General features: G+C 37.0%; 1 protein-coding gene across 1 annotated transcript; it reads right to left on the bottom strand.

The window, feature by feature from the left end:
* LOC141608272 (putative acetyltransferase At3g50280) lies at positions 1–1,727 on the bottom strand. Its single transcript, XM_074427637.1, has one exon. The coding sequence runs from the start codon at positions 1,568–1,570 to the stop codon at positions 215–217; it is 1,356 nt and encodes a 451-aa protein (XP_074283738.1). The 5' UTR covers positions 1,571–1,727; the 3' UTR covers positions 1–214.
* Positions 1,728–20,960: the final 19,233 nt, after the last annotated feature.

The following is a 20,960-nucleotide window of genomic DNA, read 5'->3' as shown; positions in this document are numbered from 1 at the left end:
TTTTAAACAAGAAATTGAGGATGCAGATAGTTGCAGAAAAGAAAGCAGAAAATACAATAGAATGATATCAACCATGAGTTTACTCATTATACAAGGAAAAAAAAAACAGTTAGAAAGCAGGAAAATTGGTATTCTTCAGATGAACTTTAATGTGAGCGTAAGTAAGGCCAATCAAGTCTTATTCCAGTAAGAAATCGTTGGTGTATGATGGCGTTTATGGAAATGAAACAGCAGCCATGAATTCGGGGTCAGATTCGAGTGCTGCCATTGAATCAGGAGGTAGACATATCTCCAAATCCACACTACCTTCCTCTTCATATCCTGGGTACCCAGTTACTTTTCCAACAAATTTATTTGCATATCCACTTCTGACAGCTACTGCTTTTCCGAGCCCAAATTCGTTGCCATACATGTTAAATCGCGGTGAACTTCCCATCATCACACTGTTTGGATCAAAAGTATTGCTAAAATTGTAAACATAGGGTGACTCTATCCAGCTGGTTACATGATCAAGCACGGCTTTATGACCGTGATTAGCCACTGATTCATGCAACGACAACGCCGCCCTACCCAAACTGTGTTCATGCAATTCAGCCACTGTGGTACTTGTTTTCATAGCGTTGATACAGTTACCAAAGTACTGCTGTGGTAAAGGTGGGTTTAATCTATGCCTGTTATTGATAGCTAATCTACAATTAGTGACCTGATCGAGAGATAAGCGGTTTGCTCGAACTATTGATCTCCAACAGAGAGCTGACAGGGCTTGAAATGATGATATTTTCTGGCTATTGCATTCTTTATTAGCCTGAGCTTTGAGTTTTGCTATAGACTCAGCCGAGAAATGGAAGATCCTTTCTCTAAGCTCCGGTGCTTCATATCGAAGCACGAATTCATCAGCGTGAGTGAAAGGGAGAGTGATGGTGGGACCGTATCCCTCAGGAAACCATCGCTCATAAACTGGTGGAAGTAGCACTGTAAGTTCCCCGGTTTTCGCCCTGTGGATCTCAGACCATGCATTCCAGAAATGCCAGTAAGCAGTTCCATCTACCAGCACATGGTTGAGCGAACATCCTATAAAAATCCCATCAATTAGCTCAGTGATCTGTACTGACAGTAAAGGCCTGGTATGGCCATCATGGTTCACAGCCCTGTCATGGTCGAAAAACGACTGAACGACTAAAGGGACATCAGTTGGTGACAGTATCTCTGATATAGTCATATCTAGAGACGCGTGGATAAACCTCGCTCCCGGACCCTTATTGCAGTCGACATACACCAAGCTTTCATGTCGCTCTTCATTGACTTCTGTAACAAGTCGACCCCCTAGCGGGTAAAAATGGACTAGGGTCTGTGAAAGAGAATGTTTAAGGCTTTGAAGAAATTTTTCAGTTGAGAATTCTTCACCATTTAGGTTTGTAGGTTTGGTGAATAAAAGACCCTTTTGAATGTAATGAATAGAAAGCATGAGCAGATCCATTGGACCTAAATGGTAATGATTTTTCGACTCTGCGGTCTCGTACTCGGGTTTGATGAAGCATTCTGAAATGTGCTTAACTACCTTAGTTTTCATTTTTGGTTATTGTAAGTTGTTAAGCTTAGATTAATCAGAATGATTACAGAATTACGGAGTACTACTGAAAACAAGGGTGTTTTATGCTATTAATATTGGATTTTTTGAGAGGGTGCTGTTAGGTAAGAATGTACGATCAGAGGAGAGTTTCTTGGTTCTTTCCGCATTTGACTAGACATCACTAATCTGAAATAGTACAATAATTGTATGTGACAAAGAATCCGTCGTACAGTATACAGTAAGATCATAGAGAGCAAAGTGTAAATACGATAAGGAAATAGATTTATGGTTTTTCCTAACATATGTCCTAAAAGCACACATAAATAATGTAAATGTAAAAAGATTTAGAAGATATTCTCCTGAGATATTATATATAATATATATAATCACCATCATATATCAATGTAACCGAATTATCTATAATAGTTCAAAATAACCTTATGAATTATTCCTGCCATCTTAAATTTATGAATTTGTGTTGATCTTTTCTACTCTTGTTTGTTTCCAAGAAGCTGTGGAAGGTGTTGATCGTGTCAGAGTGTTGAGCAATAAGCTTCCTCCGTTTAATTGTTCAACTTGCAAGAGTCTTCTACTACTTCCTCCGTTTTTTACCTGATCTACCCATTTGTTGAATATATGAGTGTAATATATTAATAAAATGGGTAGATCATATGAAAACGGAGGAAGTACATGTTATAATGACTAATGAACGCGACGAGTCGAGTTGAGAATTGTTAAGCTCCATTCTTTTGGATTGAACCTTCATAAACTGAATTAATCTAAATTTACAGGATATATATATTAAACTATCTAAAATGATAAATTAAATTCGAAAGTAAAAGGTCTTAATAGGGATTATTTATTAAATTTTGAGGGTTAGCCAATGTCAACACCTTATTAGTTCTTTAGTTTAAGACTTCCGAGTAACCAATTACTTGTACGCTTTACATGTATGACTGGTATTCTACACCTAAATCTTTCTTTAATTAACCCTTGGCCTTGTTTGTATTCTGTAGTAGTAGTAGTGTGGATGATATGCACCTTTAATCTAGTAGCAGAATATACTGTACAAATCAATGGAATCAAGTATTCGATATTCCTGATTAGGTATTATGGTGGAATTAAAATAATACTCGTATGAAATAGCAGTTATATCATGTAATTTTTCGACACATTTTTTGTTACGAGTTATTGAAAATCGTCTCTTTATCTACACAAATTCTTCTTATACTTGGAGTACTATATAACACAAGTGGTCACTAGTTATTGTTACTTGTTAGTCCTTATTCCTTAATACTCTATTCTTATTCAATTTTAACTCCTTGGTCTAATTCAAATCTTTGAATTAGACTGTGTCTTGGCCTTTTGGGACATTTACCAACTAGGCTGCTGTATTAGTGTATTAGTATGATAAGGTAACGTGCAAATGTGAGTTAGAAGGTAGCTGGTAACGTTACGACCTACGTTTAAATTCATTAGTATATACTTTTTCTATATCAGACCAATAGTAACATTCACTTTTTGGCATTATTTACGGTCGTAGACAATTTTCGATATTCTTCTTAATCTATAAGATAAAATATAATCATGTGAGATCTTATTTGATTTATCGTCATGAATGTTATAAGAATATTAATTTTTTATAATTTTTAATAATGTGTAACTAAAGATATTCATGTTGCAAAACGTATCTCGACAAGTGTAAAAAAAAAATCAATGTTACCATTGGTGTGATATGGAGGGAGTATTGAACTATTCGTGGGAGCTATTTTAATCAAGTACATGCAAATAATTGGGATGGATGGATTATCATTACTTTAACCTTAGCGTTATGGATGGTGGTACTTACGACCAACTTTAAAGTTTAAATCCATCAGCATTATAACTTATAGAGCTTTTTTATAACTGCTATCACAAATAATCCAACTTTTGAGAACGGCTACCAAGGTAATAACTTTTTAAAAGCTACTATCATAATCATTGGTTTGGTACAAAATCAATACCAATTAACACCGAAACCCAATTTTTTCACTTGAAAAGACTAAAACACCCCTTCTTTTACCTCCCCAATTGTTTTCCATTCATATAACACTTTTAGCCTAACTTAATAACCTTCTATCAAAATTATATCTTCTAAATCTTAAATCACCTGCAAATCATCCTCCTAACTGATTTTTTTTTTGAAGATTTTCACGATTTCCACCTAACTATTTATCTTATAGTCCCCTTTAATAATCACGATGTACTACCTTCTTCTCCAACATCAACTAATTAATTGTGTTTTCTGTCACTTTAATTGATCTTCATCATACTACTACAAATCCAGGCAACCACAACGGCCCTTTAACAACGCTTATTCATGAAAATCACCATAAGACGTTGTAGAATGGATGACGCGAATTTTACTAAACTTAATTACAACGGTTATGTGTTGTTAACCGTTGTTATTGGTTTTAACAACGGGTCAAACTTGCACAACCGTTGTTAATATAAAAACTAATAACAACAGTTTACTCTGTAATACATTATAACCGTTGTTAATAATTTGGCGCAAAATTAGTGAAAAGTAATTACAACGGTTATATTAAAACCAGTTGTTAATACTTTTTAACAACGGTTTTCTAAGGACCCGTTGTTAATATATTATCTAATGACAACGGGTAAATATCATCTTCGTCACTGTTGTTGTCATCGTCTCTTTCTTTCTCTAATTATCAGGTAAATATCTATCGCTTTATGGTTTTAGGTTTTGTCATCTCCGTCATTATTGTTCTTTCTCTAATTATTTTATTTGCATGTGTTTTTCTCCGTCATTGTTCTTTCTCTAATTATTATTCGCTTAATTAGTTTTTCTGCGTTTATTAGTAAAACAAATTAAATAAAATAAAACAAAGAAGATGATGAACAGGAATGCATAAACTTAATTAATTGATATATATACATAAACTTAATGCATTGCTAAAAATACAATTCTTAGATATTCATATAGGGATGCATTCTCTTCTATGATATTCATCCTCTCCTCCTTTGCTATTTGGAGGTTTCGTTCCGCAGATGTTATATCGTCATATAGCTGCATTATCTGCGGCTCTAACAAGCCATTTTTTTGGCGTCCATGAGTGCGATCCGAGCGTCCTCAAGGTAGCTCCTGTACCTCCTCTCGATTTCCAGCAACCGGCATATGAAAACTCTTGTTGTACTCGGTCATAATGCATGTATTACGAACGGTATCATTCATTATTGAAGGAAGTTTGGAGTTTATTAGGTTTTAAAGATTTAGGGTTTGGAGTTTACGGTGGAGATAGTGATATAATGGATTTGTTATTGAGATAATGTATGAATTTATACTTAGTAATGTGTCGTTTGAGTTGTTTTTTTAATTAATATGTTTAGGAAGTTGTGCTAAATCTTATAACCCTTCTCATTCCATATATTATTGTGTCCTTTCATATGCAGGGATTTGACAGTGATAATGCATTTTGCATCGGAAGTATAAAGGGGCAGTAATAATGCATGCATCTAGTAATATATAATTTATTTATTTATTTTTTTAAATCAACAACGGTTATTTAAAAAAAACCGTTGTCTTTAGTTATAACAACGGTTTTTTCTATTGTAACCGTTGTTATAACTTTTCCACCAAAAATTAGTCACACTTTCCACAACGAATGTCTCGTAACGACAACGGTTTTTAACCGTTGTTAATAGTTTTCACAACGGGTTTCTTATATAAACCAACCGTTGTTATAACCTTTAACAACGGACGCTTTAACAACGTCCACTTTTTTATATAACAACGGTCAAAAACCGTTGTTATAGCTTGTATCAGTAGTAGTGTCATACCATCTAAAATAGCCACCTATGAGTTGGATCTGGGTTTTAAAAATTGCACTTAAGGAATCTTCTTCCGGGGTTGTCTTATGTCCATGACCTCAATATGGTTACTTGAACACAACAACCACATTTAGTTGCCTTGTAATTGAACCCACAACAGAAAACCTTCGACATTGCTACAACCCCCAGATTTCATAGAAATAAAACTTGAATGATAAACCCTAATTTTAAAACATGAAATTTTAAATCAAAAACTAAAGTGAAATATTAATTGGTTACTTATTTTTTTTTTTTGGTAAAATGTGAGATGTATATTATATATCATAAAGAATAATAATTACAAACATATTGGCCCCAAGGTTTTAGGTTCAAAACTCACTAGGAGCAAACCTTACATATCAGTTTTCTAGACTCAAAAGCCAATTCTTCTCAGCACTGGACATGTGATCATCACGTTTATATTTGATTCTATGCTTCACATTATCCTTAATCAGTTGCACAACCCGGTTTGGATTATCAAGCATTGCATTCGTCCTCGCATTATTTCTCTGTGTCCATACATGGTAATAACTAGCAGCCAACACAAGAGCACAAACATTCTTCTGCACTTTTGATCCTGCAGAACTCACACCCCCTGCTGATGGGATTTGCAATCTGCACCAGTCAGTGATCTGTCTCATAATAAGCTTGCTATACCCACACTCAAAGAAAGAACAGATGTTCCGAGTTTCAGTGCGACTTCACAAACACAAAGAACTATCGAATCGCAGCTGACCAATCCACGAACATCTTCTCCCTCGTGTTTATCCCATTATTCCTTATAAGCCATGAGATAAAAGAATGTTTAGGGATATTCCATTTTGCACCATACTGATCTCATACAGACATGGTTTGGTTTGGTGAGGTCTCACCCGTCATATCCCTTATCGACAAGTATATCCCCCAAAGATCAGGCATCCATTTTCCATCAGAGTAAGCAGTTTTCATGATTTCCTTAACTTTGCAAATATTTTTCCAAGTCCAAGTAACATCTGCAGCTGGTTTATAGTCATGCCAGGTAAAGAGTCTATCGATCCGAAATACTCAAGGGGGGGGGGGGGTGAATTGAGGATTTAAAACTTTGGAAGCTTTTTCGATTGTTATGAATGTAATTGATTATTTAAAGTTTATTGATTAAACTTTAACTAATCAACTAATGAATGTAAAACAAAATAAACAAGCGAACGAAAGAGAGGAGACACACGGTTTTTGAAGTGGTTCAGTTTCACAAGTCGAAACCTACGTCCACTATTCTCGATTAATAAATTTAGTACCTTTCTACGGATTAAAAATTTACTAACCCAACTCGTACAACTAACTCTAGCTGTAACTCAATGAGTACCGTTAAATACTCGAGTGACTAACTTACGCTAATAAGAAAGCACTAATGATTCTTGCAAAGGTTCACGTTAATGAATAAGTATGAAATCAAATAAGCACTATTATCTTATAACGATAACAAAAAGAACGAGTATACGAGTTTAAAACACACGACCTTTCAAAAATAACATAACGGTTTTTCTGCTTTGAAAACACACGGTTTGCTTTGTAAAATTAAAATTAATTTTTATGCTTAAGGTCTCTACTTTAAATGTTGTGAAGAGCAAAGTATTTATAGGAAGGAAAGAGCAAGGCAAATCGGTTTCAAGAAACCCTAATGGCCGAATAATAGGAGATATGTTAACAAATCATATCTTCTATTATTTCTTTCCTAAAAGCCTAAAAGATAATAATGAATATTCCAAAAGATAGAATATAATCTTATTCAAATATTATCTTTACTATAAATTCTAAGATATGATAAGATTTCCTAAATCAAGAATATCTTTTATCATAAAAAAATATATTAAGTAAGATATACAAGATCTGTAAAGATATTATCAAGGAATAAAATCTTTACCAAATACATCTTAGGTTACACGAGATATCACAGCTCATATGCCTCGTGACTCGTGCAAACCCTAGCTTAATATATGGGTTAGAATTTAGGTTTTAAGAGAGGCTTTGTTGAAACCCTAATTAGTAGCATGGTCCAACTCATAAGTTGACCCAACATGCCTACTAATCATCGTCCAACATAAAACCGAACTCCGCACTAAACCGGGCTTTATTAAATAAATACTTTTATCAAAACATTTAAAATAAACTTTAAACAATTTAAAAACAATTTTTAAAACATTATATGTCATGTATAGAAAACTCAGCATCTCAATGTTATAGTAGGAGAGCTATAACATTGAGCTCTTTTACTAGTAATGTTATAGCTGCAAAGCTATAACTTTACCAATTCAAGAAACTCATTCTTGGTTATCATTACGAGATAATCACCTATACTATTCTAATCTTCAAGAAGATCTTCGAGTATAGACTACGTCTTCATCCAAGCTTGATTAATCTTTAGACGGACTTCGTCTTCACATAAATCTTGAATGAATCTTCACATCGTTTGATCTTGAATAGTGGCTTGACTATTGTATACTTCCATCACAATTTCTCTTGTTGCTTGTATAAGTTGAATCTAAAATACTTAGACAAACGATTACGCGCAATGAGTATATAAATTATAAAGCATCTTGACATCATCAAAACATAAACATATAAACTATATGGTTCAACACCAGGATTGTTGTTTTATATATATCCGATTCACCCATTTGATCCACAACCTATCAGCTTTACAATAAATCCAGTCCACAAGTTTAGCAACAGTTGCAATGTTCCAGATTTCAGCATTCTTCACCCCAAGACCTCCTTCATTCTTTGGAAGTGTTATAGTATCCCATTTGACAAGAGGCACTCTGTGGTATTCAGTACAACCATCCCAGAAGAAATTTCTACACACAGCTTCAATTCTCCTTATCACACACTTTGGGAGAATGAAAATGTTAGCCCAGTAGGTATAAAGAGTGTTATGAACTGAATTCATCAGGGTCAACCTGCCAGCATATGAAAGTTTCCTGGCTCCTAGACTCATGACTCTATTCAGAATCTTCTCAGTGAGCACATGACATTCTCTTTTAGAAATTCTCCCTGGCTGAATAGGAAATCCAAGGTACCTGAATGGCATTTGGCCTTCCATAAATCCAGTAACCTGCCTGATATCATCTTTCAGCTCATTTGTCATGCCATTAAAATACACCTCAGACTTACTATTATTCATACTCAGTCCAGATGTCTTTGAGAAAGTAGAGAAAGCTCTGATAAGTACCATAATTGACTGAGCTGTCCCTTTGCAAAACATGAGCAGATCATCTGCAAACATCAGGTGGGTCAGTTTAAGCTCTTTGCATATGGGATGATATTGGAAATCCCATCTCTCTGTGGCAAATTTGATTGTTCTAGTTAAATACTCCATGCATATAGTGAATATTAAGGGGGAGATAGGGCCCCCTTGTCTAAGCCCTCTGTTTCCTTTAAAGTAGCCAAAATGGTTTCCATTAAGAGCTAGGGTAAAGGAAGTAGTTTTGATGCAGGTCATAATTTGCTGGGTAAATAGATCAGGAAAGTTTAAACCCAACAACATTTGCTCCACAAAATCCCACTCCACAGAATCATAGGCCTTATGCAAATCAATCTTGAATAAACACCTAGGTGAAGCACTCTTTCTGTTGTACATTTTAACAATATCCTGGCAAATGAGCACATTTTCAAGAATAGACCTTCCTCTGATAAAAGCTCCCTGATTCTCATGGATAATCTCAGGTAAAATAAGAGAAAGCCTGTTACAAAGTAATTTGGAGATTACTTTGTAAATCATGTTGCAACAAGCAATTGGCCTAAATTGCTTAACAGAAGTAGGTCTCTCACATTTGGGAATCAAAGTGATATTTGTAGCATTTAACTGGTTCAGAAATTTACCAGTAATGAAAAATTATTTGATGGCATTACAGATATCAGTCCCCACAACCTCCCAAGCATCCTTGAAAAAACCACTAGTATACCCATCTGGTCCTGGTGACTTGTCAATAGGAATTGCAAAAAAGACTTGTTTAATCTCCTCATTTGTGACAGGCTTGTTCAGAGTGTTCCAATGATCTTGAGTACATAAGTTCCCTCTGTTCAAGATGTCCAGTATCACAGGCTCAGTCTCTTTAGTACTTCCTAGCAAGTCCATATTAGCCATGTATCTCTTCTTAATAGCTCCATGAAACAAGGCAGTATTATGATCTTCTTCCTCAGTCCAATGGATCTTGGCTTTTTGTTTCAGGAAACTATCCCTTGCAACTGTAAGGCTCCTAACTTCAGAAAGCAACTCAATTTCTTCATGTACCAACACAAAATTAGTAGGATCCTGAGCAAGATGTTGCTGAATTTTGTCCAGTCTTTGAACTGCCATTGCAGTCCTGGTTTCAATTTCAGAATAACATTATGAATTTAAGCCTCTAAGCACAGGTTTTAAAGCCTTTAATTTTTTCACAATTCCAAACATTTTATGACCCTTGCTAGGAAGTACTAAAGAGAAAAAAAAAACAGATTTCATTAACATAACTAATTGATAAACACTAATTTGAAAACATAAAATTTTAAATCAAAAACTAAAATTAAAGATTAATTGGTTACTTAATAATATACATTAAAGGAGAGAAAAAAAGAACCAGACTTCATAAACATAAAACTTGATCGATAAACCCTAATTTGAAAATATAAAATTTAATAAGCTAACATTTTTGTAGTTTCTATTTATGAGGTGGCACCATGCCTCTATAAGAACGGTGGTTTGTTGACGCCGAAGTTGAGGGATGTTGTGGAGGATGGGAACGAGCATGACTCATTTCGGGCATACCTCTTGATGTTAGTGGGACATACTTTGTTCATGGATAAGTCTGATGATAAGATGATCGCTCAGTTGTTGCCCTTGCTTGATGATCTTAATCAGGTTGGTTAATATGTTTGGGGTTCCGGTATTTTGGCTTACTTGTACCGGCAGCTAGGGATAGCATCGCGACGAGATGCTACTGGTATTAGTGCGTGTAACACCCCCATTTATTTAAGAGCCTTTAGAAAGACATTCTCAAGTAAATAAAGGTGTTAACATCTCAGTTTCCTGAGGTAGTAAGTATAAAAGACAAACAATACCAAAGTACTTTAAGACGATATATTATTAAGGTGCCTCAAAAGACTTTATTACAAAATTTCAACGAGATAAATAATTATTACAAATTACATTTAAAACAACTGCAGCAGAAATAAAATAAATAGTGTCTGAATATTAATTAAGGCGATCTCTAGACTCAAGTGATCTCGTCCCAAGCTCCCCCTTTAAGGATCCAGCACTTCATACAAGCTTACCTGAAATTAATCTGCTCCCCAGTATGGTTCATCACAGGTGTTCACGAATACACTGACAACCACGAGGTTGAGTAGGATAACCAAACAACAATAATAATAATATAATAATAATATGACAGCCTGTAATAAAATTATCGATCCAAACCAAGACCGTCACACACACACGCACACGCACACGCACGACTCAACCGTGAAACCCATCACACGCACCAATCGATCACGCCACTCACGACACCACACGCTGTACTGCTCAGGTCCACGGCTACTCCCAACACCACCGTGCCTGGCCAACCATAATTCGTACAGGACCACGGCACTTGCACATCCCCGTGCATGACGACCAATTAATCTCAAAAGCAATGCCAATCTCAATGCCAATCTCTTTCACAAAACCAACCAACAACAGAGAACCAACCAACAAGATAATAACATGATCATAAGATAACAATGATAACAATATGCTCAACAGAACAATTAAAGTGGTATCATAGTGACGATTTTATGGTCTATTTGATAATTATTGCCTCGGGTAACCGAGATGGTAGCATTCTCATGCTTTAGGTGGTCCTGGTAAGGCACTTGAAGTATGGGGGTAGTACAAAGTGGTATCAGAGCGACGATTTTGGAAACTGTAATCAATGAACCCAATGAATATAGAGAGTCAAATTAAAATGAACCCGGGTAGGAGTTGTTAGGAGCTAATGCAAAGACTTGGGAGATGTCCTAAAGTCGCGAACTTGCCCTACAACTTTAAACCAGTCACTATGAGGTGTCATGGAATCGCTATGTGTTTACTAATGTTCTATTGCGTATGTTGGATGATATGTTGTATAGCAATGTTGGATGAATGATTGTGGTGGATTGGTAAATATGGTGGAAAAAGGTGAAGAAGATGTATATAGTAATATGTTGTGGATGATCATGTTGTATGGTGGAACTGATTTATAATGTGGCAATCTTAGTGACATGAGATTAGGGGATGTGATATGATTATACATGATTTTGGTTGCGTAAAGTTATATAATAAACCTATATATTTGTTTATTGTTGTTTCATATGCACATGTTGGATGAAGAATGTGATTGAAATGGATGAATTGATTGGAAAAGATAGAGTGGCAATTTCATGAGAATATGAATTTTGTGATTAAGAATATGTTTAGGTGATGAAGTGGAGTTGTAATATTGTTGTATTAGTAACATGGGAATAGGATTTGTAATGTATAAGTATGTTTTGTTTTACGAAAAGCTATAAAGTTAAAGCATTCGGGTAGTACATGATTGATAAGTTGAATGTTATATGAGCATAATAAATTTTATTGTTTGGCTTTTGGTAGATAGTAACACATGGTTAGGGATAATGGTTTTACAAGTATCGAGTCTCTTTTGCTCACTTTGTTGATATTTAAGTTGTTTTAAAGGGAAAATCAAATAGTTATGTTGTTCAATTATAGAGTAGTTGTCTTTAAACTGTTATAACTTGAGATGTACATATGATTTTGATGTGATTCCAATTGGAGGTGATATCTTGTTCTTTTACGATTCTAACGATAGGTCACACGCCCAAAATGACCAAGAAACGAGTGAGATATGACCGTTTTACGAAAATTGGACAGTGTTGAGAAATGCGTAAGGTACTCGATCGAGTGGCCCTTACTCGATCGAGTGCACCTCTTGTTACTCGATCGAGTACCCCTTAATCGATCGAGTAGTCCTGGTAATTTGTTATACGTGCTTCTGACCTTCACCTACTCGATCGAGTAGGCTGTACTCGATCTAGTGACCCCTGTTTTAAGTCATATGCTTATCTTTCGACATCGTCGCATGTTATGTTTAATTCAAGGGTGTTATTTTGTTTCTTTATGCATTTTTTTACATATGTGTTGGTCTTGATACGTAAGTTACCCAATATTATGTTGTAAGAGTAGCACTTTATGGTGGTATGAGTTTGGTAGGGAGGACATGCATTATATGTGGTGGTGATGGATAGTGGAAAAAGGAAAGGGAAGATTGATGAGTTTATCGAGGAAAATACTATGTTTTGTGTGATGTGGGGAGTGGTATAGTCGCATATTGAGTAATGTAAAATTAAGTGAATATGGGTAAGGGGGTGATGTATGTTTATGGAACGTGGGAATAAAAAGATTGAAAAGAGGGATGCGAATGGTGGTAAATTGAGATGTTTAAGGATTATGAAGGGAGAGAGTTATAACCAGGTTGGTTAAGAATATATGTAATGGAAAAGTCGTTGTAGATACATGGAAAAGAATGGTGTATAAAGAGCTTAGATTGAGTTATGCAGTGACAACTCAATCTAAGCGATTTTAACATTTTTATAATCGAAAGAGGTGATATTGAGAGAGATAAAGCGATTTTAGAGAGCTTTCTGCGTTTCTAGCAATGGCGAGAACAAGGAGAGCTTCGTCCCCGAGTAGTACCAACAAAACACCAAACAATAATAATTCATCTTCTAATATCAAAAATACTTCAAAAAATAGTACTATTACGGCAAATAATACAATTAATTGTGATATTAATTCGCAATTAAATGAGACAGAATGTTCGAAAGCGGCTGAAATACGCGCGTTTAACCTAGATAAGGAATTGAGCTCCACTAATGAGGATAAATCCACAGATGAGGAGGACTGGACGGTGGTTAGCAATCGTCGGAAAGGGAAAGCTGCAGTGACTGGTAAGACTCCTTCTCTGAAGATTGATATGTCAGACGTTACCCCTGAGTTGGAATACTGGTCGTCTGCAATTTCTTGCTTTGTCCTTGGTGCTAATCCCCCGAGTCAAGTTTTAGGAGGGTTTGTTAGGCGTATTTGGAAGGATTTATCTATTTCCACTGTCGCCTTCCAACCAAATGGTGTGTGTTTGATTCGCTTTAAGAACAAGGAGGATAAACAGCGTGCTCTCCAATCTGAACCCCTTTTCTTTGATAATAAGCCCTTTATTGTCAAGGATTGGACCCCTGGCATGAAATTTTCTAAGGATAAACCTGCTTCAGTACCTGTTTGGATTCGCCTTCATGATCTAGACATCAAGTATTGGGGTTTAGCCTTACCTAAGATTGCTGGTTTGGTGGGGAAACCTCTTCACTGTGATCAGGCCACTAAGGATAGGGAGTATCTAGGGTTTGCTAGATACTTGGTTGAAGTAAAAATTGGTGACCCCCTACCTGATTTTGTTGAATTCATTGATGAGAATGATGTCTGTCAAAAACAAGCAGTTCATTATGAATGGAAACCGGTTATCTGTACTGTCTGTCATGGCATAGGGCATGAAACTGGATTGTGTAAGAAGAAACCAGTAGCTCAGCAGCCCAAAAAGGTGCAGCAGGTGTGGAAACCCAGAGCTGTTGTTCCTGCTAAAACTGCTCAACCTTCTGGTCCTATTGCAGGAGATCAGAATGAAACAAGTACCAGAGTTGCTGCACCTCTTCCAGTGCTGCAGCCTAATATGGTGGTTACACCCATGCCATATCAGGGCTCGGTACTTAATTCTCTGACCCCTGCCAGAATTCTTAACAAATTCTCTAAGAGAGGAGAAGGGTGCCTCTCAGGCCCTACGTTTGTGGATGTCCTTAGCTATTCCATCAGGAAAAACCTTCTGAATAGCATGGGCAAGGGAATCTCTTCAACACATAATGGTTAGCATTGGTTTCTGGAACGTTCGTGGACTCAATAAAAAGAATAAGCAAGGAGATGTTAGACGTCTCTTGCACATCAATAAGGTAGGATTATTTGGTTTAATGGAAACTAAAGTGAAGACTAACAATATCAATAATGTTCAAGATAGTTTAGGGGATAGGTGGCATTTCCTAAATAATAATGATCTTCATGAGGGGGGTAGGATCTGGATACTTTGGGACCCTACTCTCTTCCATGTTAATCTGCTGATGAAGGATATGCAAGGGATTCATGTGGTTGTGGTACATCTAATGACTGGATTCTCATGGACTTCTTCTTTTGTCTATGGGTTTAATAAGGATAGTGAGAGAATAGGGCTTTGGCAATCTCTGTATTCTTGCAAAGCTACTGTTACTGGTCCTTGGCTCATTATGGGTGATTTCAACAATGTTTTATATGCTGGAGAAAGGATTGGGTCTGATGTTACTCTAGCTGAGACCCGTGATCTTCAAAATTGTGTTGATACATGTGGGTTATATGATCTGGTTACTCAAGGTGCCTACTTCACCTGGAACAACAAACAGGAGGAGAGTCATAGGGTTTTTAGTAGAATTGACAGGGTCCTTGCTAATGATCAATGGCTGAATCATGGGCCTTCAGGGATTGCCTCTTTCCTTCCTGAGTGTCTCTTTGATCATAGCCCTTGTATTATTTCTCTTTGGGAGGATTATGTTAGATCTAACTATTGCTTTAAATACTTCAATATGTGGGGTCAGGATGATAGGTTCAAAGAGACTGTTCTTACAATTTGGCAACAACAGATTAAGGGGTGCAAAATGTTCCAAGTGGCTAAGAAGCTTAAATTACTCAAACACCCTCTCAGGAAGCTGAACAGAGAGGGTTTTGGGGATATCCTTAACACCACTAAGGTTGCTCAGTTAGTGCTTGAGGACCTTCAAAAGAAACTTCACCAGGATCCCAGGAATGTCAGCCTTCAAGCAGAGGAAAGGGCTGCAGCTATTTCGTTCAAAGAATTAGATAATGCCAGAAATTTGTTCCTTAACCAGAAGGCCAAAATTCTTTGGATGAAATGCAATGATGAGAACTCTCATTACTTTCATAGCTCCATCAAAGCTAGGAGAGCTCAAAATAAGGTCTTAACCATCAAGGATCATCATGGTTCTATCTGCTCTGACAATCAAGCCATTGAGAATGCCTTCCTTGATTATTACACTGATCTGCTAGGTAGCTCAAAAGCTGTTGTCAGGGTTAACCTTGGGGTTGTGAGGAGAGGTGCTTGCATTACTGATGACCAGGCTGCCAATTTAGTTCAGCAGGTTACTGGGGGTGAAATAAGGGATGCTCTCTTGTCTATCCCTATTGATAAAGCCCCGGGCCCTGATGGGTACACCTCAGGTTTCTTCAAGGATGCTTATGACATTGTTGGACCTGATGTGATTTTGGCTGTGCAGGAATTTTTTGATTCTGGTACTTTACTGAAACAGTTGAATTCTACTGTGGTGACTCTCATTCCTAAGAAGGAAGTCCCTGAGACTGTCATGGACTATCGGCCAATAGCTTGTTGCAATGTCTTGTTCAAATGCATTTCTAAAGTAATTTGTGCTAGACTTGCTCTGGTTCTCCCTGACATCATAAGCCCTAACCAGAGTGCTTTCATTCATGGGAGGGAATAGTGGACAATGTCCTTATTTGCCAGGATTTGATGAGACTTTACAATAGAAGGATTTGCTCTCCAAGGATTATGATGAAGATAGACCTTAAGAAGGCTTATGACTCCATTGAATGGAGTTTTGTGGAGGATATGCTTGTGGCTTTGAAGGTCCCTGATAAGATGGTCACCTGGATCATGCAGTGTGTGACCACTCCATCTTATACCTTGGCTCTTAATGGCTCCCATTTTGGGTATTTTAAAGGAGGCAGGGGGCTCAGGCAAGGGGACCCCTTGTCCCCTCTTTTATTTACAATTTGTCTTGAGTACCTCACAAGGATTCTTAATGTGGTGACTCTTAGGCATGATTTTCGTTTCCACCCTATGTGTAGAGGGCTTGGGCCGTGTCATCTAGCTTTTGCTGATGATTTATTGCTCTTCAGCAGAGGTGACACTTATTCAGTCATGGTTCTAATGCGAGCTCTACACACCTTCTCAATTGCTTCTGGGCTTACCATCAACAAGTTGAAATCTGATATATATATGAATGGTTTGAATTCTGATACTGAAGCTCAAATTTTAGCCATTTCTGGTTTCAAAAAAGGTAACTTCCCTTTTAGATACTTGGGTGTGGACATTTCTTACAAGAGGTTAACTAACCATCAGTGCAATAAGCTGGTGGACAAAATGGTGCTAAGGATCCACAGTTGGGGTGCAAAACAATTGAGTTATGCAGGACGGTTAACCTTAGTAAAGGCTGTTTTGACTCAACTTCATTGTTATTGGGCTAGAATTTATCTCCTTCCTAAAGGTATCATCCAGAAAGTTGACAGCATTTGCTGGAATTACTTGTGGTCTGGCAAAGATGGGTATCATAGGGTCCCTGCAGTCTCCTGGGAAAGGTGCTGTCAGTCAAAACTATATGGAGGCCTGGGGATAAATAATAGTCATGTTTGGAATATTGCTAGCATTGGTAAATACTCTTGGTGGGTTGCTAATAAGAAGGACAGTCTATGGGTGAAATGGATTCACCATTTGTATGTCAAGCAACAAGACTGGTGGAATTACTCTCCTAATATCAATTCGAGCTGGGTTTGGCGCCAAATTTGCAAAGTGAAAGACAAACTGAAGATATGTTTGGATTATCAGACCTGGCTCCTGTCACCTTATTCCACTCAGAAAACCTATGACTGTTTAATGGGTACCAGAGAAAAGGCTAGTTGGATACCCTTTGTTTGGAACCGCGTATGTCTCCCTAAGGTCAATTTCATTAATTGGCTATATGCTCAGAATAGACTTCTCACTAAGGTCAGATTACTGAAGTTTGGAGTAATTTCTGATGGTGTCTGTTGCCTCTGTGCGAATGCTCAGGAGTCCCAACAGCATCTTTTCTTTGATTGTCATTTCAGTGCCCAATGTTTGAGTCTGGTTAGACATTGGCTGGGTGTGACCTGGTCTTTTCAGTCCTTGGAATGCATTCTGCATAAACGCTTTAAGAGTTTACTGCAGAAGCAGGTCTTAATGGCCAGTTTTGCATGCTTGGTGTACCTAATTTGGCTGAGCAGGAATACGGCTAAACATGACAGTATGATCCCTCGTCCTGCAAGGATTCTTCTGCAACTTCAGAGTATGATTAAATTCAGAGTGCATGCTTTGGAGACTCAGGCTACTCTGAGAACCCGTGATTGGTTAAGTGATAGAGGCTTGCTTACTTCCTAATGTTAGACTTGTACTGAGCTAGTAGAGTTTGTTTTAGGGCCTTAAGTTATTTGGTCCTACTATGATTGTAACCATGTACTTGATTTGTTGAGCTTAATGAGAATTTTCACATTCTACCAAAAAAAAAAAGAGTTATGCAGTGATGTGGATTTGTAGATAGAGATTTAGTTTGGGGAATTTGGTTTATCAAGAGGTAGAACTAGTGTGTGATTTCCTTGGGCAATTAACAGTAAGAAATGAGTTTTGATTTCTAAAAAAAAAATGGAGAGTAAACGAAAAGGTAACCGGATTACTAGAGAGTTAGGAACAATGAGTAAGGAGATGAACTAATAATTGGTATTGTTAAGTGTAAAGGGAAGAGAAGGATGAAAGTAAGCTGAGAAAATGTCGACCAGAGTTAAGGAACATGAAAGTAAGGAATCATGGAAATGTGTGATAGCATCATGAGAGGGTGTGAGTTAATGGTTATATAGGAATTTCAGGACAATATGTTAGCCATGAGATTCGAGGAAGTAAGGGGAGTAAAAGTTGATAGAGTATTTGCACAATATGAGATTTTGGTGGTGAGTTAGGTGGTGATACTATTAAAGACAAAATTGGGATGAATGTTCAGGTAAATTTTGTTGATGGGTTTGATGTTCGTTATTTAGAATGTTAACCGAAGATGGGAAAGAAACCGTGATATTTAGAGATGAGTGTAAGAGGTTTGATATACGAACAGTGGTAGTGTTGAGGTGTTGTCACTAGTGGTTAAGGGTGATGATAAATAGGAAAGATAGCCATTCTAAAGAGGTTGATTTTGTAGAGACCAGATTGATATGTATGGTTATAAGGAAGTATAAGATGTGGTTATATGAGGCGGGTGCTAGTAGTTGAGTATTAGCGGTATGGTTATATTTGGCAGGAGGTGATGGTTATGCGAATGGGAGAATGTGTTATGAGAGGCATACGAGTTAAGCTCGGGCGAGAGATAACCTTTATTAGGTGGTAACTTACGTGATCAGGATTGACTAGTTGGATGTGTTTACGGGTCTAGGATGTGTATAAATGTTTGTGTGAGGTTCTGACCTCACGAGAAGTGGTATGATGTGATAGTTATAAAGTTGTCATCTGAATGTTTTGTAATATATGTTGAGTACGGTAACCTCGTGGAATGATATTCAAAAGTGATAGTTTGGGTGATCTGGCATGGCTAGTTATACTTGTATGTGTATTCATGATATATGTTCATTCCGTGTAATGGTATGGGTGATATTCATAAGGTTAATATCTGTTTATTCCGTATGATTTGTTGCGTTATGATCTAGTAAAGCGGTTTTGAGTAAGTTTTCTAGTCCAAGAAGTTATACTGAGTCAGTGTTTATGCGGTTGTTTTGCTTCGGGTGGTGATCCGGGCACGGTACTTCGTGTTGTGATGCGGGTATTTTCGCGCTACGGTGCGGCTGTTGGTGGCGGCGTTGCGACTGATACACGCATATTCTATACACTTTATTCGCAGTTTTGGCACGTATTTCTATGCGTATTTGTTAGCTTAAAGCTACTATTTCTCCCGAAACGGTTTACTTTGGAATTTCTATGATTTATTGTAGGAATGAGTGGAAGTGAGCTAAATCAAGCCTAAATCGTCCTCCGGAGGCAACTTTATGGAAACTTGGAAGATGGGAGTTCGGATTTGTTCACCTCGGAATGCGTGCATGGAGTGAAGAGGCTATTTGGAAGAGAAAAGGAAGTTACTACACAGCTTAGTTGGTCGATCGACCAACATATCCAGTCGATCGACCGTGGAAGTTCAGTGAAGAGGCTGTACTGTATTGGCTGGTCGATCGACCGTGCCACCTGGTCGATCGACCAAGCCTCGAATCTGAGATTTATTTTATGCTTTAGTCTTTTAAAAGCCCAATTGTAATTAATCTTTGGGAAGGACGTTTATCAGTAGTACGCAACAATAATTTAGGTTATGCTTTTCATTATTCAAGAACTAAAGTTTAGATCTAGTTTTGGAGACAAGAAAGGTAGACTACGGATTTTCAATTCAATTGCCTTTGTTCATCAATTCTTAGTAAGCTTTAATGCAATTTCCATCTTCTTTTATTTCTAATCAATTTAATTCTTGTTGTTATTAGTTTTATTTCAAGAAATCCAGTTTTAATCTTTTGTCTTAAATTCAATTTCAATTATGTCAATCTTATTCTTTGCCTTCAATTTTGCAATTGTTATAGTTTTAATCATGCATAGCTAATTTTCTTGATTGGGAACGAGGTGAGCCATGGCGTACATTAGGGTCAATTTTATTAGTATGATTTCCTTCCATATCGATCTTATTACTTTTTGATAAACCCGTCTTGCTAGATTGAAAGATTAGTAGGTTAGGTTTTCATTAGTTTTGTAATTTCCTTTGAGCGAAAGCTTTGAGAAATTCTAGGGAATTAGAAGACCGTAAGGTTAATTTTGAGCATTGATCGAAAGGCTTGCTCATATTTCCCTAGACCGTATTACAGGACCTCTGGTACCTTTTTGACCTGACCTTAGCCATGGTGAACCGAAGTTCCTGATCTTCTTTTTTATCTTGTTTGAGAAGTTTCTTATTGCAGTAATTAGTCACTAGAATCAAACAAATTCAAAACCCCCCATTTAATTGCTACTTCAATAGATTAAAAATTAGCAAATAGAATTGATCTTGTCTCTCTGTGATTCGACCCTTACTATCACTAGCTATAGTCTTAATTTGGATTATAAATTTAATTTTAATACAAAACGACGGTATCAAATTTTGGCGCCGTTGCCGGGGAGACGGTGTAATTCTGTTTGCTTTATTTTTAGTTTATTTTTCTTGTCTCAAGGAACTCTGGTTCCTTGAGGCCGTTGCTTACTCTTGCTTCTAGTTTTGCTTTTGCACAGTTAGAAGACAGGTTTTTGAGAGGAAGACTTGAGTACTCTCAGTTTTGCGAACATGGCTACAATATATGATAATCTTCAACCACAAGAGCAGCATGTTCCAAAGGGATACGTATTACCTACCCCTACACATGGTCATTTCGAATTCCGTTCCTCCTATATCGATTTAGTGGAGCGAAATCTATTTGCTGGTCTACCGGACGAGGATCCTTTGAAGCATATGGAAATTTTCACGGACTCTCATTGCTTGTTCCATACTGTCTATTTGCTGGGGTGACCCAGGATGAAGTAAAGGGGATGATGTTCTTGTATTC

This window comes from Silene latifolia, chromosome 1, assembly GCF_048544455.1.
Source record: "Silene latifolia isolate original U9 population chromosome 1, ASM4854445v1, whole genome shotgun sequence".
NCBI lineage: Eukaryota > Viridiplantae > Streptophyta > Magnoliopsida > Caryophyllales > Caryophyllaceae > Silene > Silene latifolia.
The sequence above is the reverse complement of the archived record's forward strand: the minus strand, read 5'-3'. Positions and strand labels throughout refer to the sequence as shown.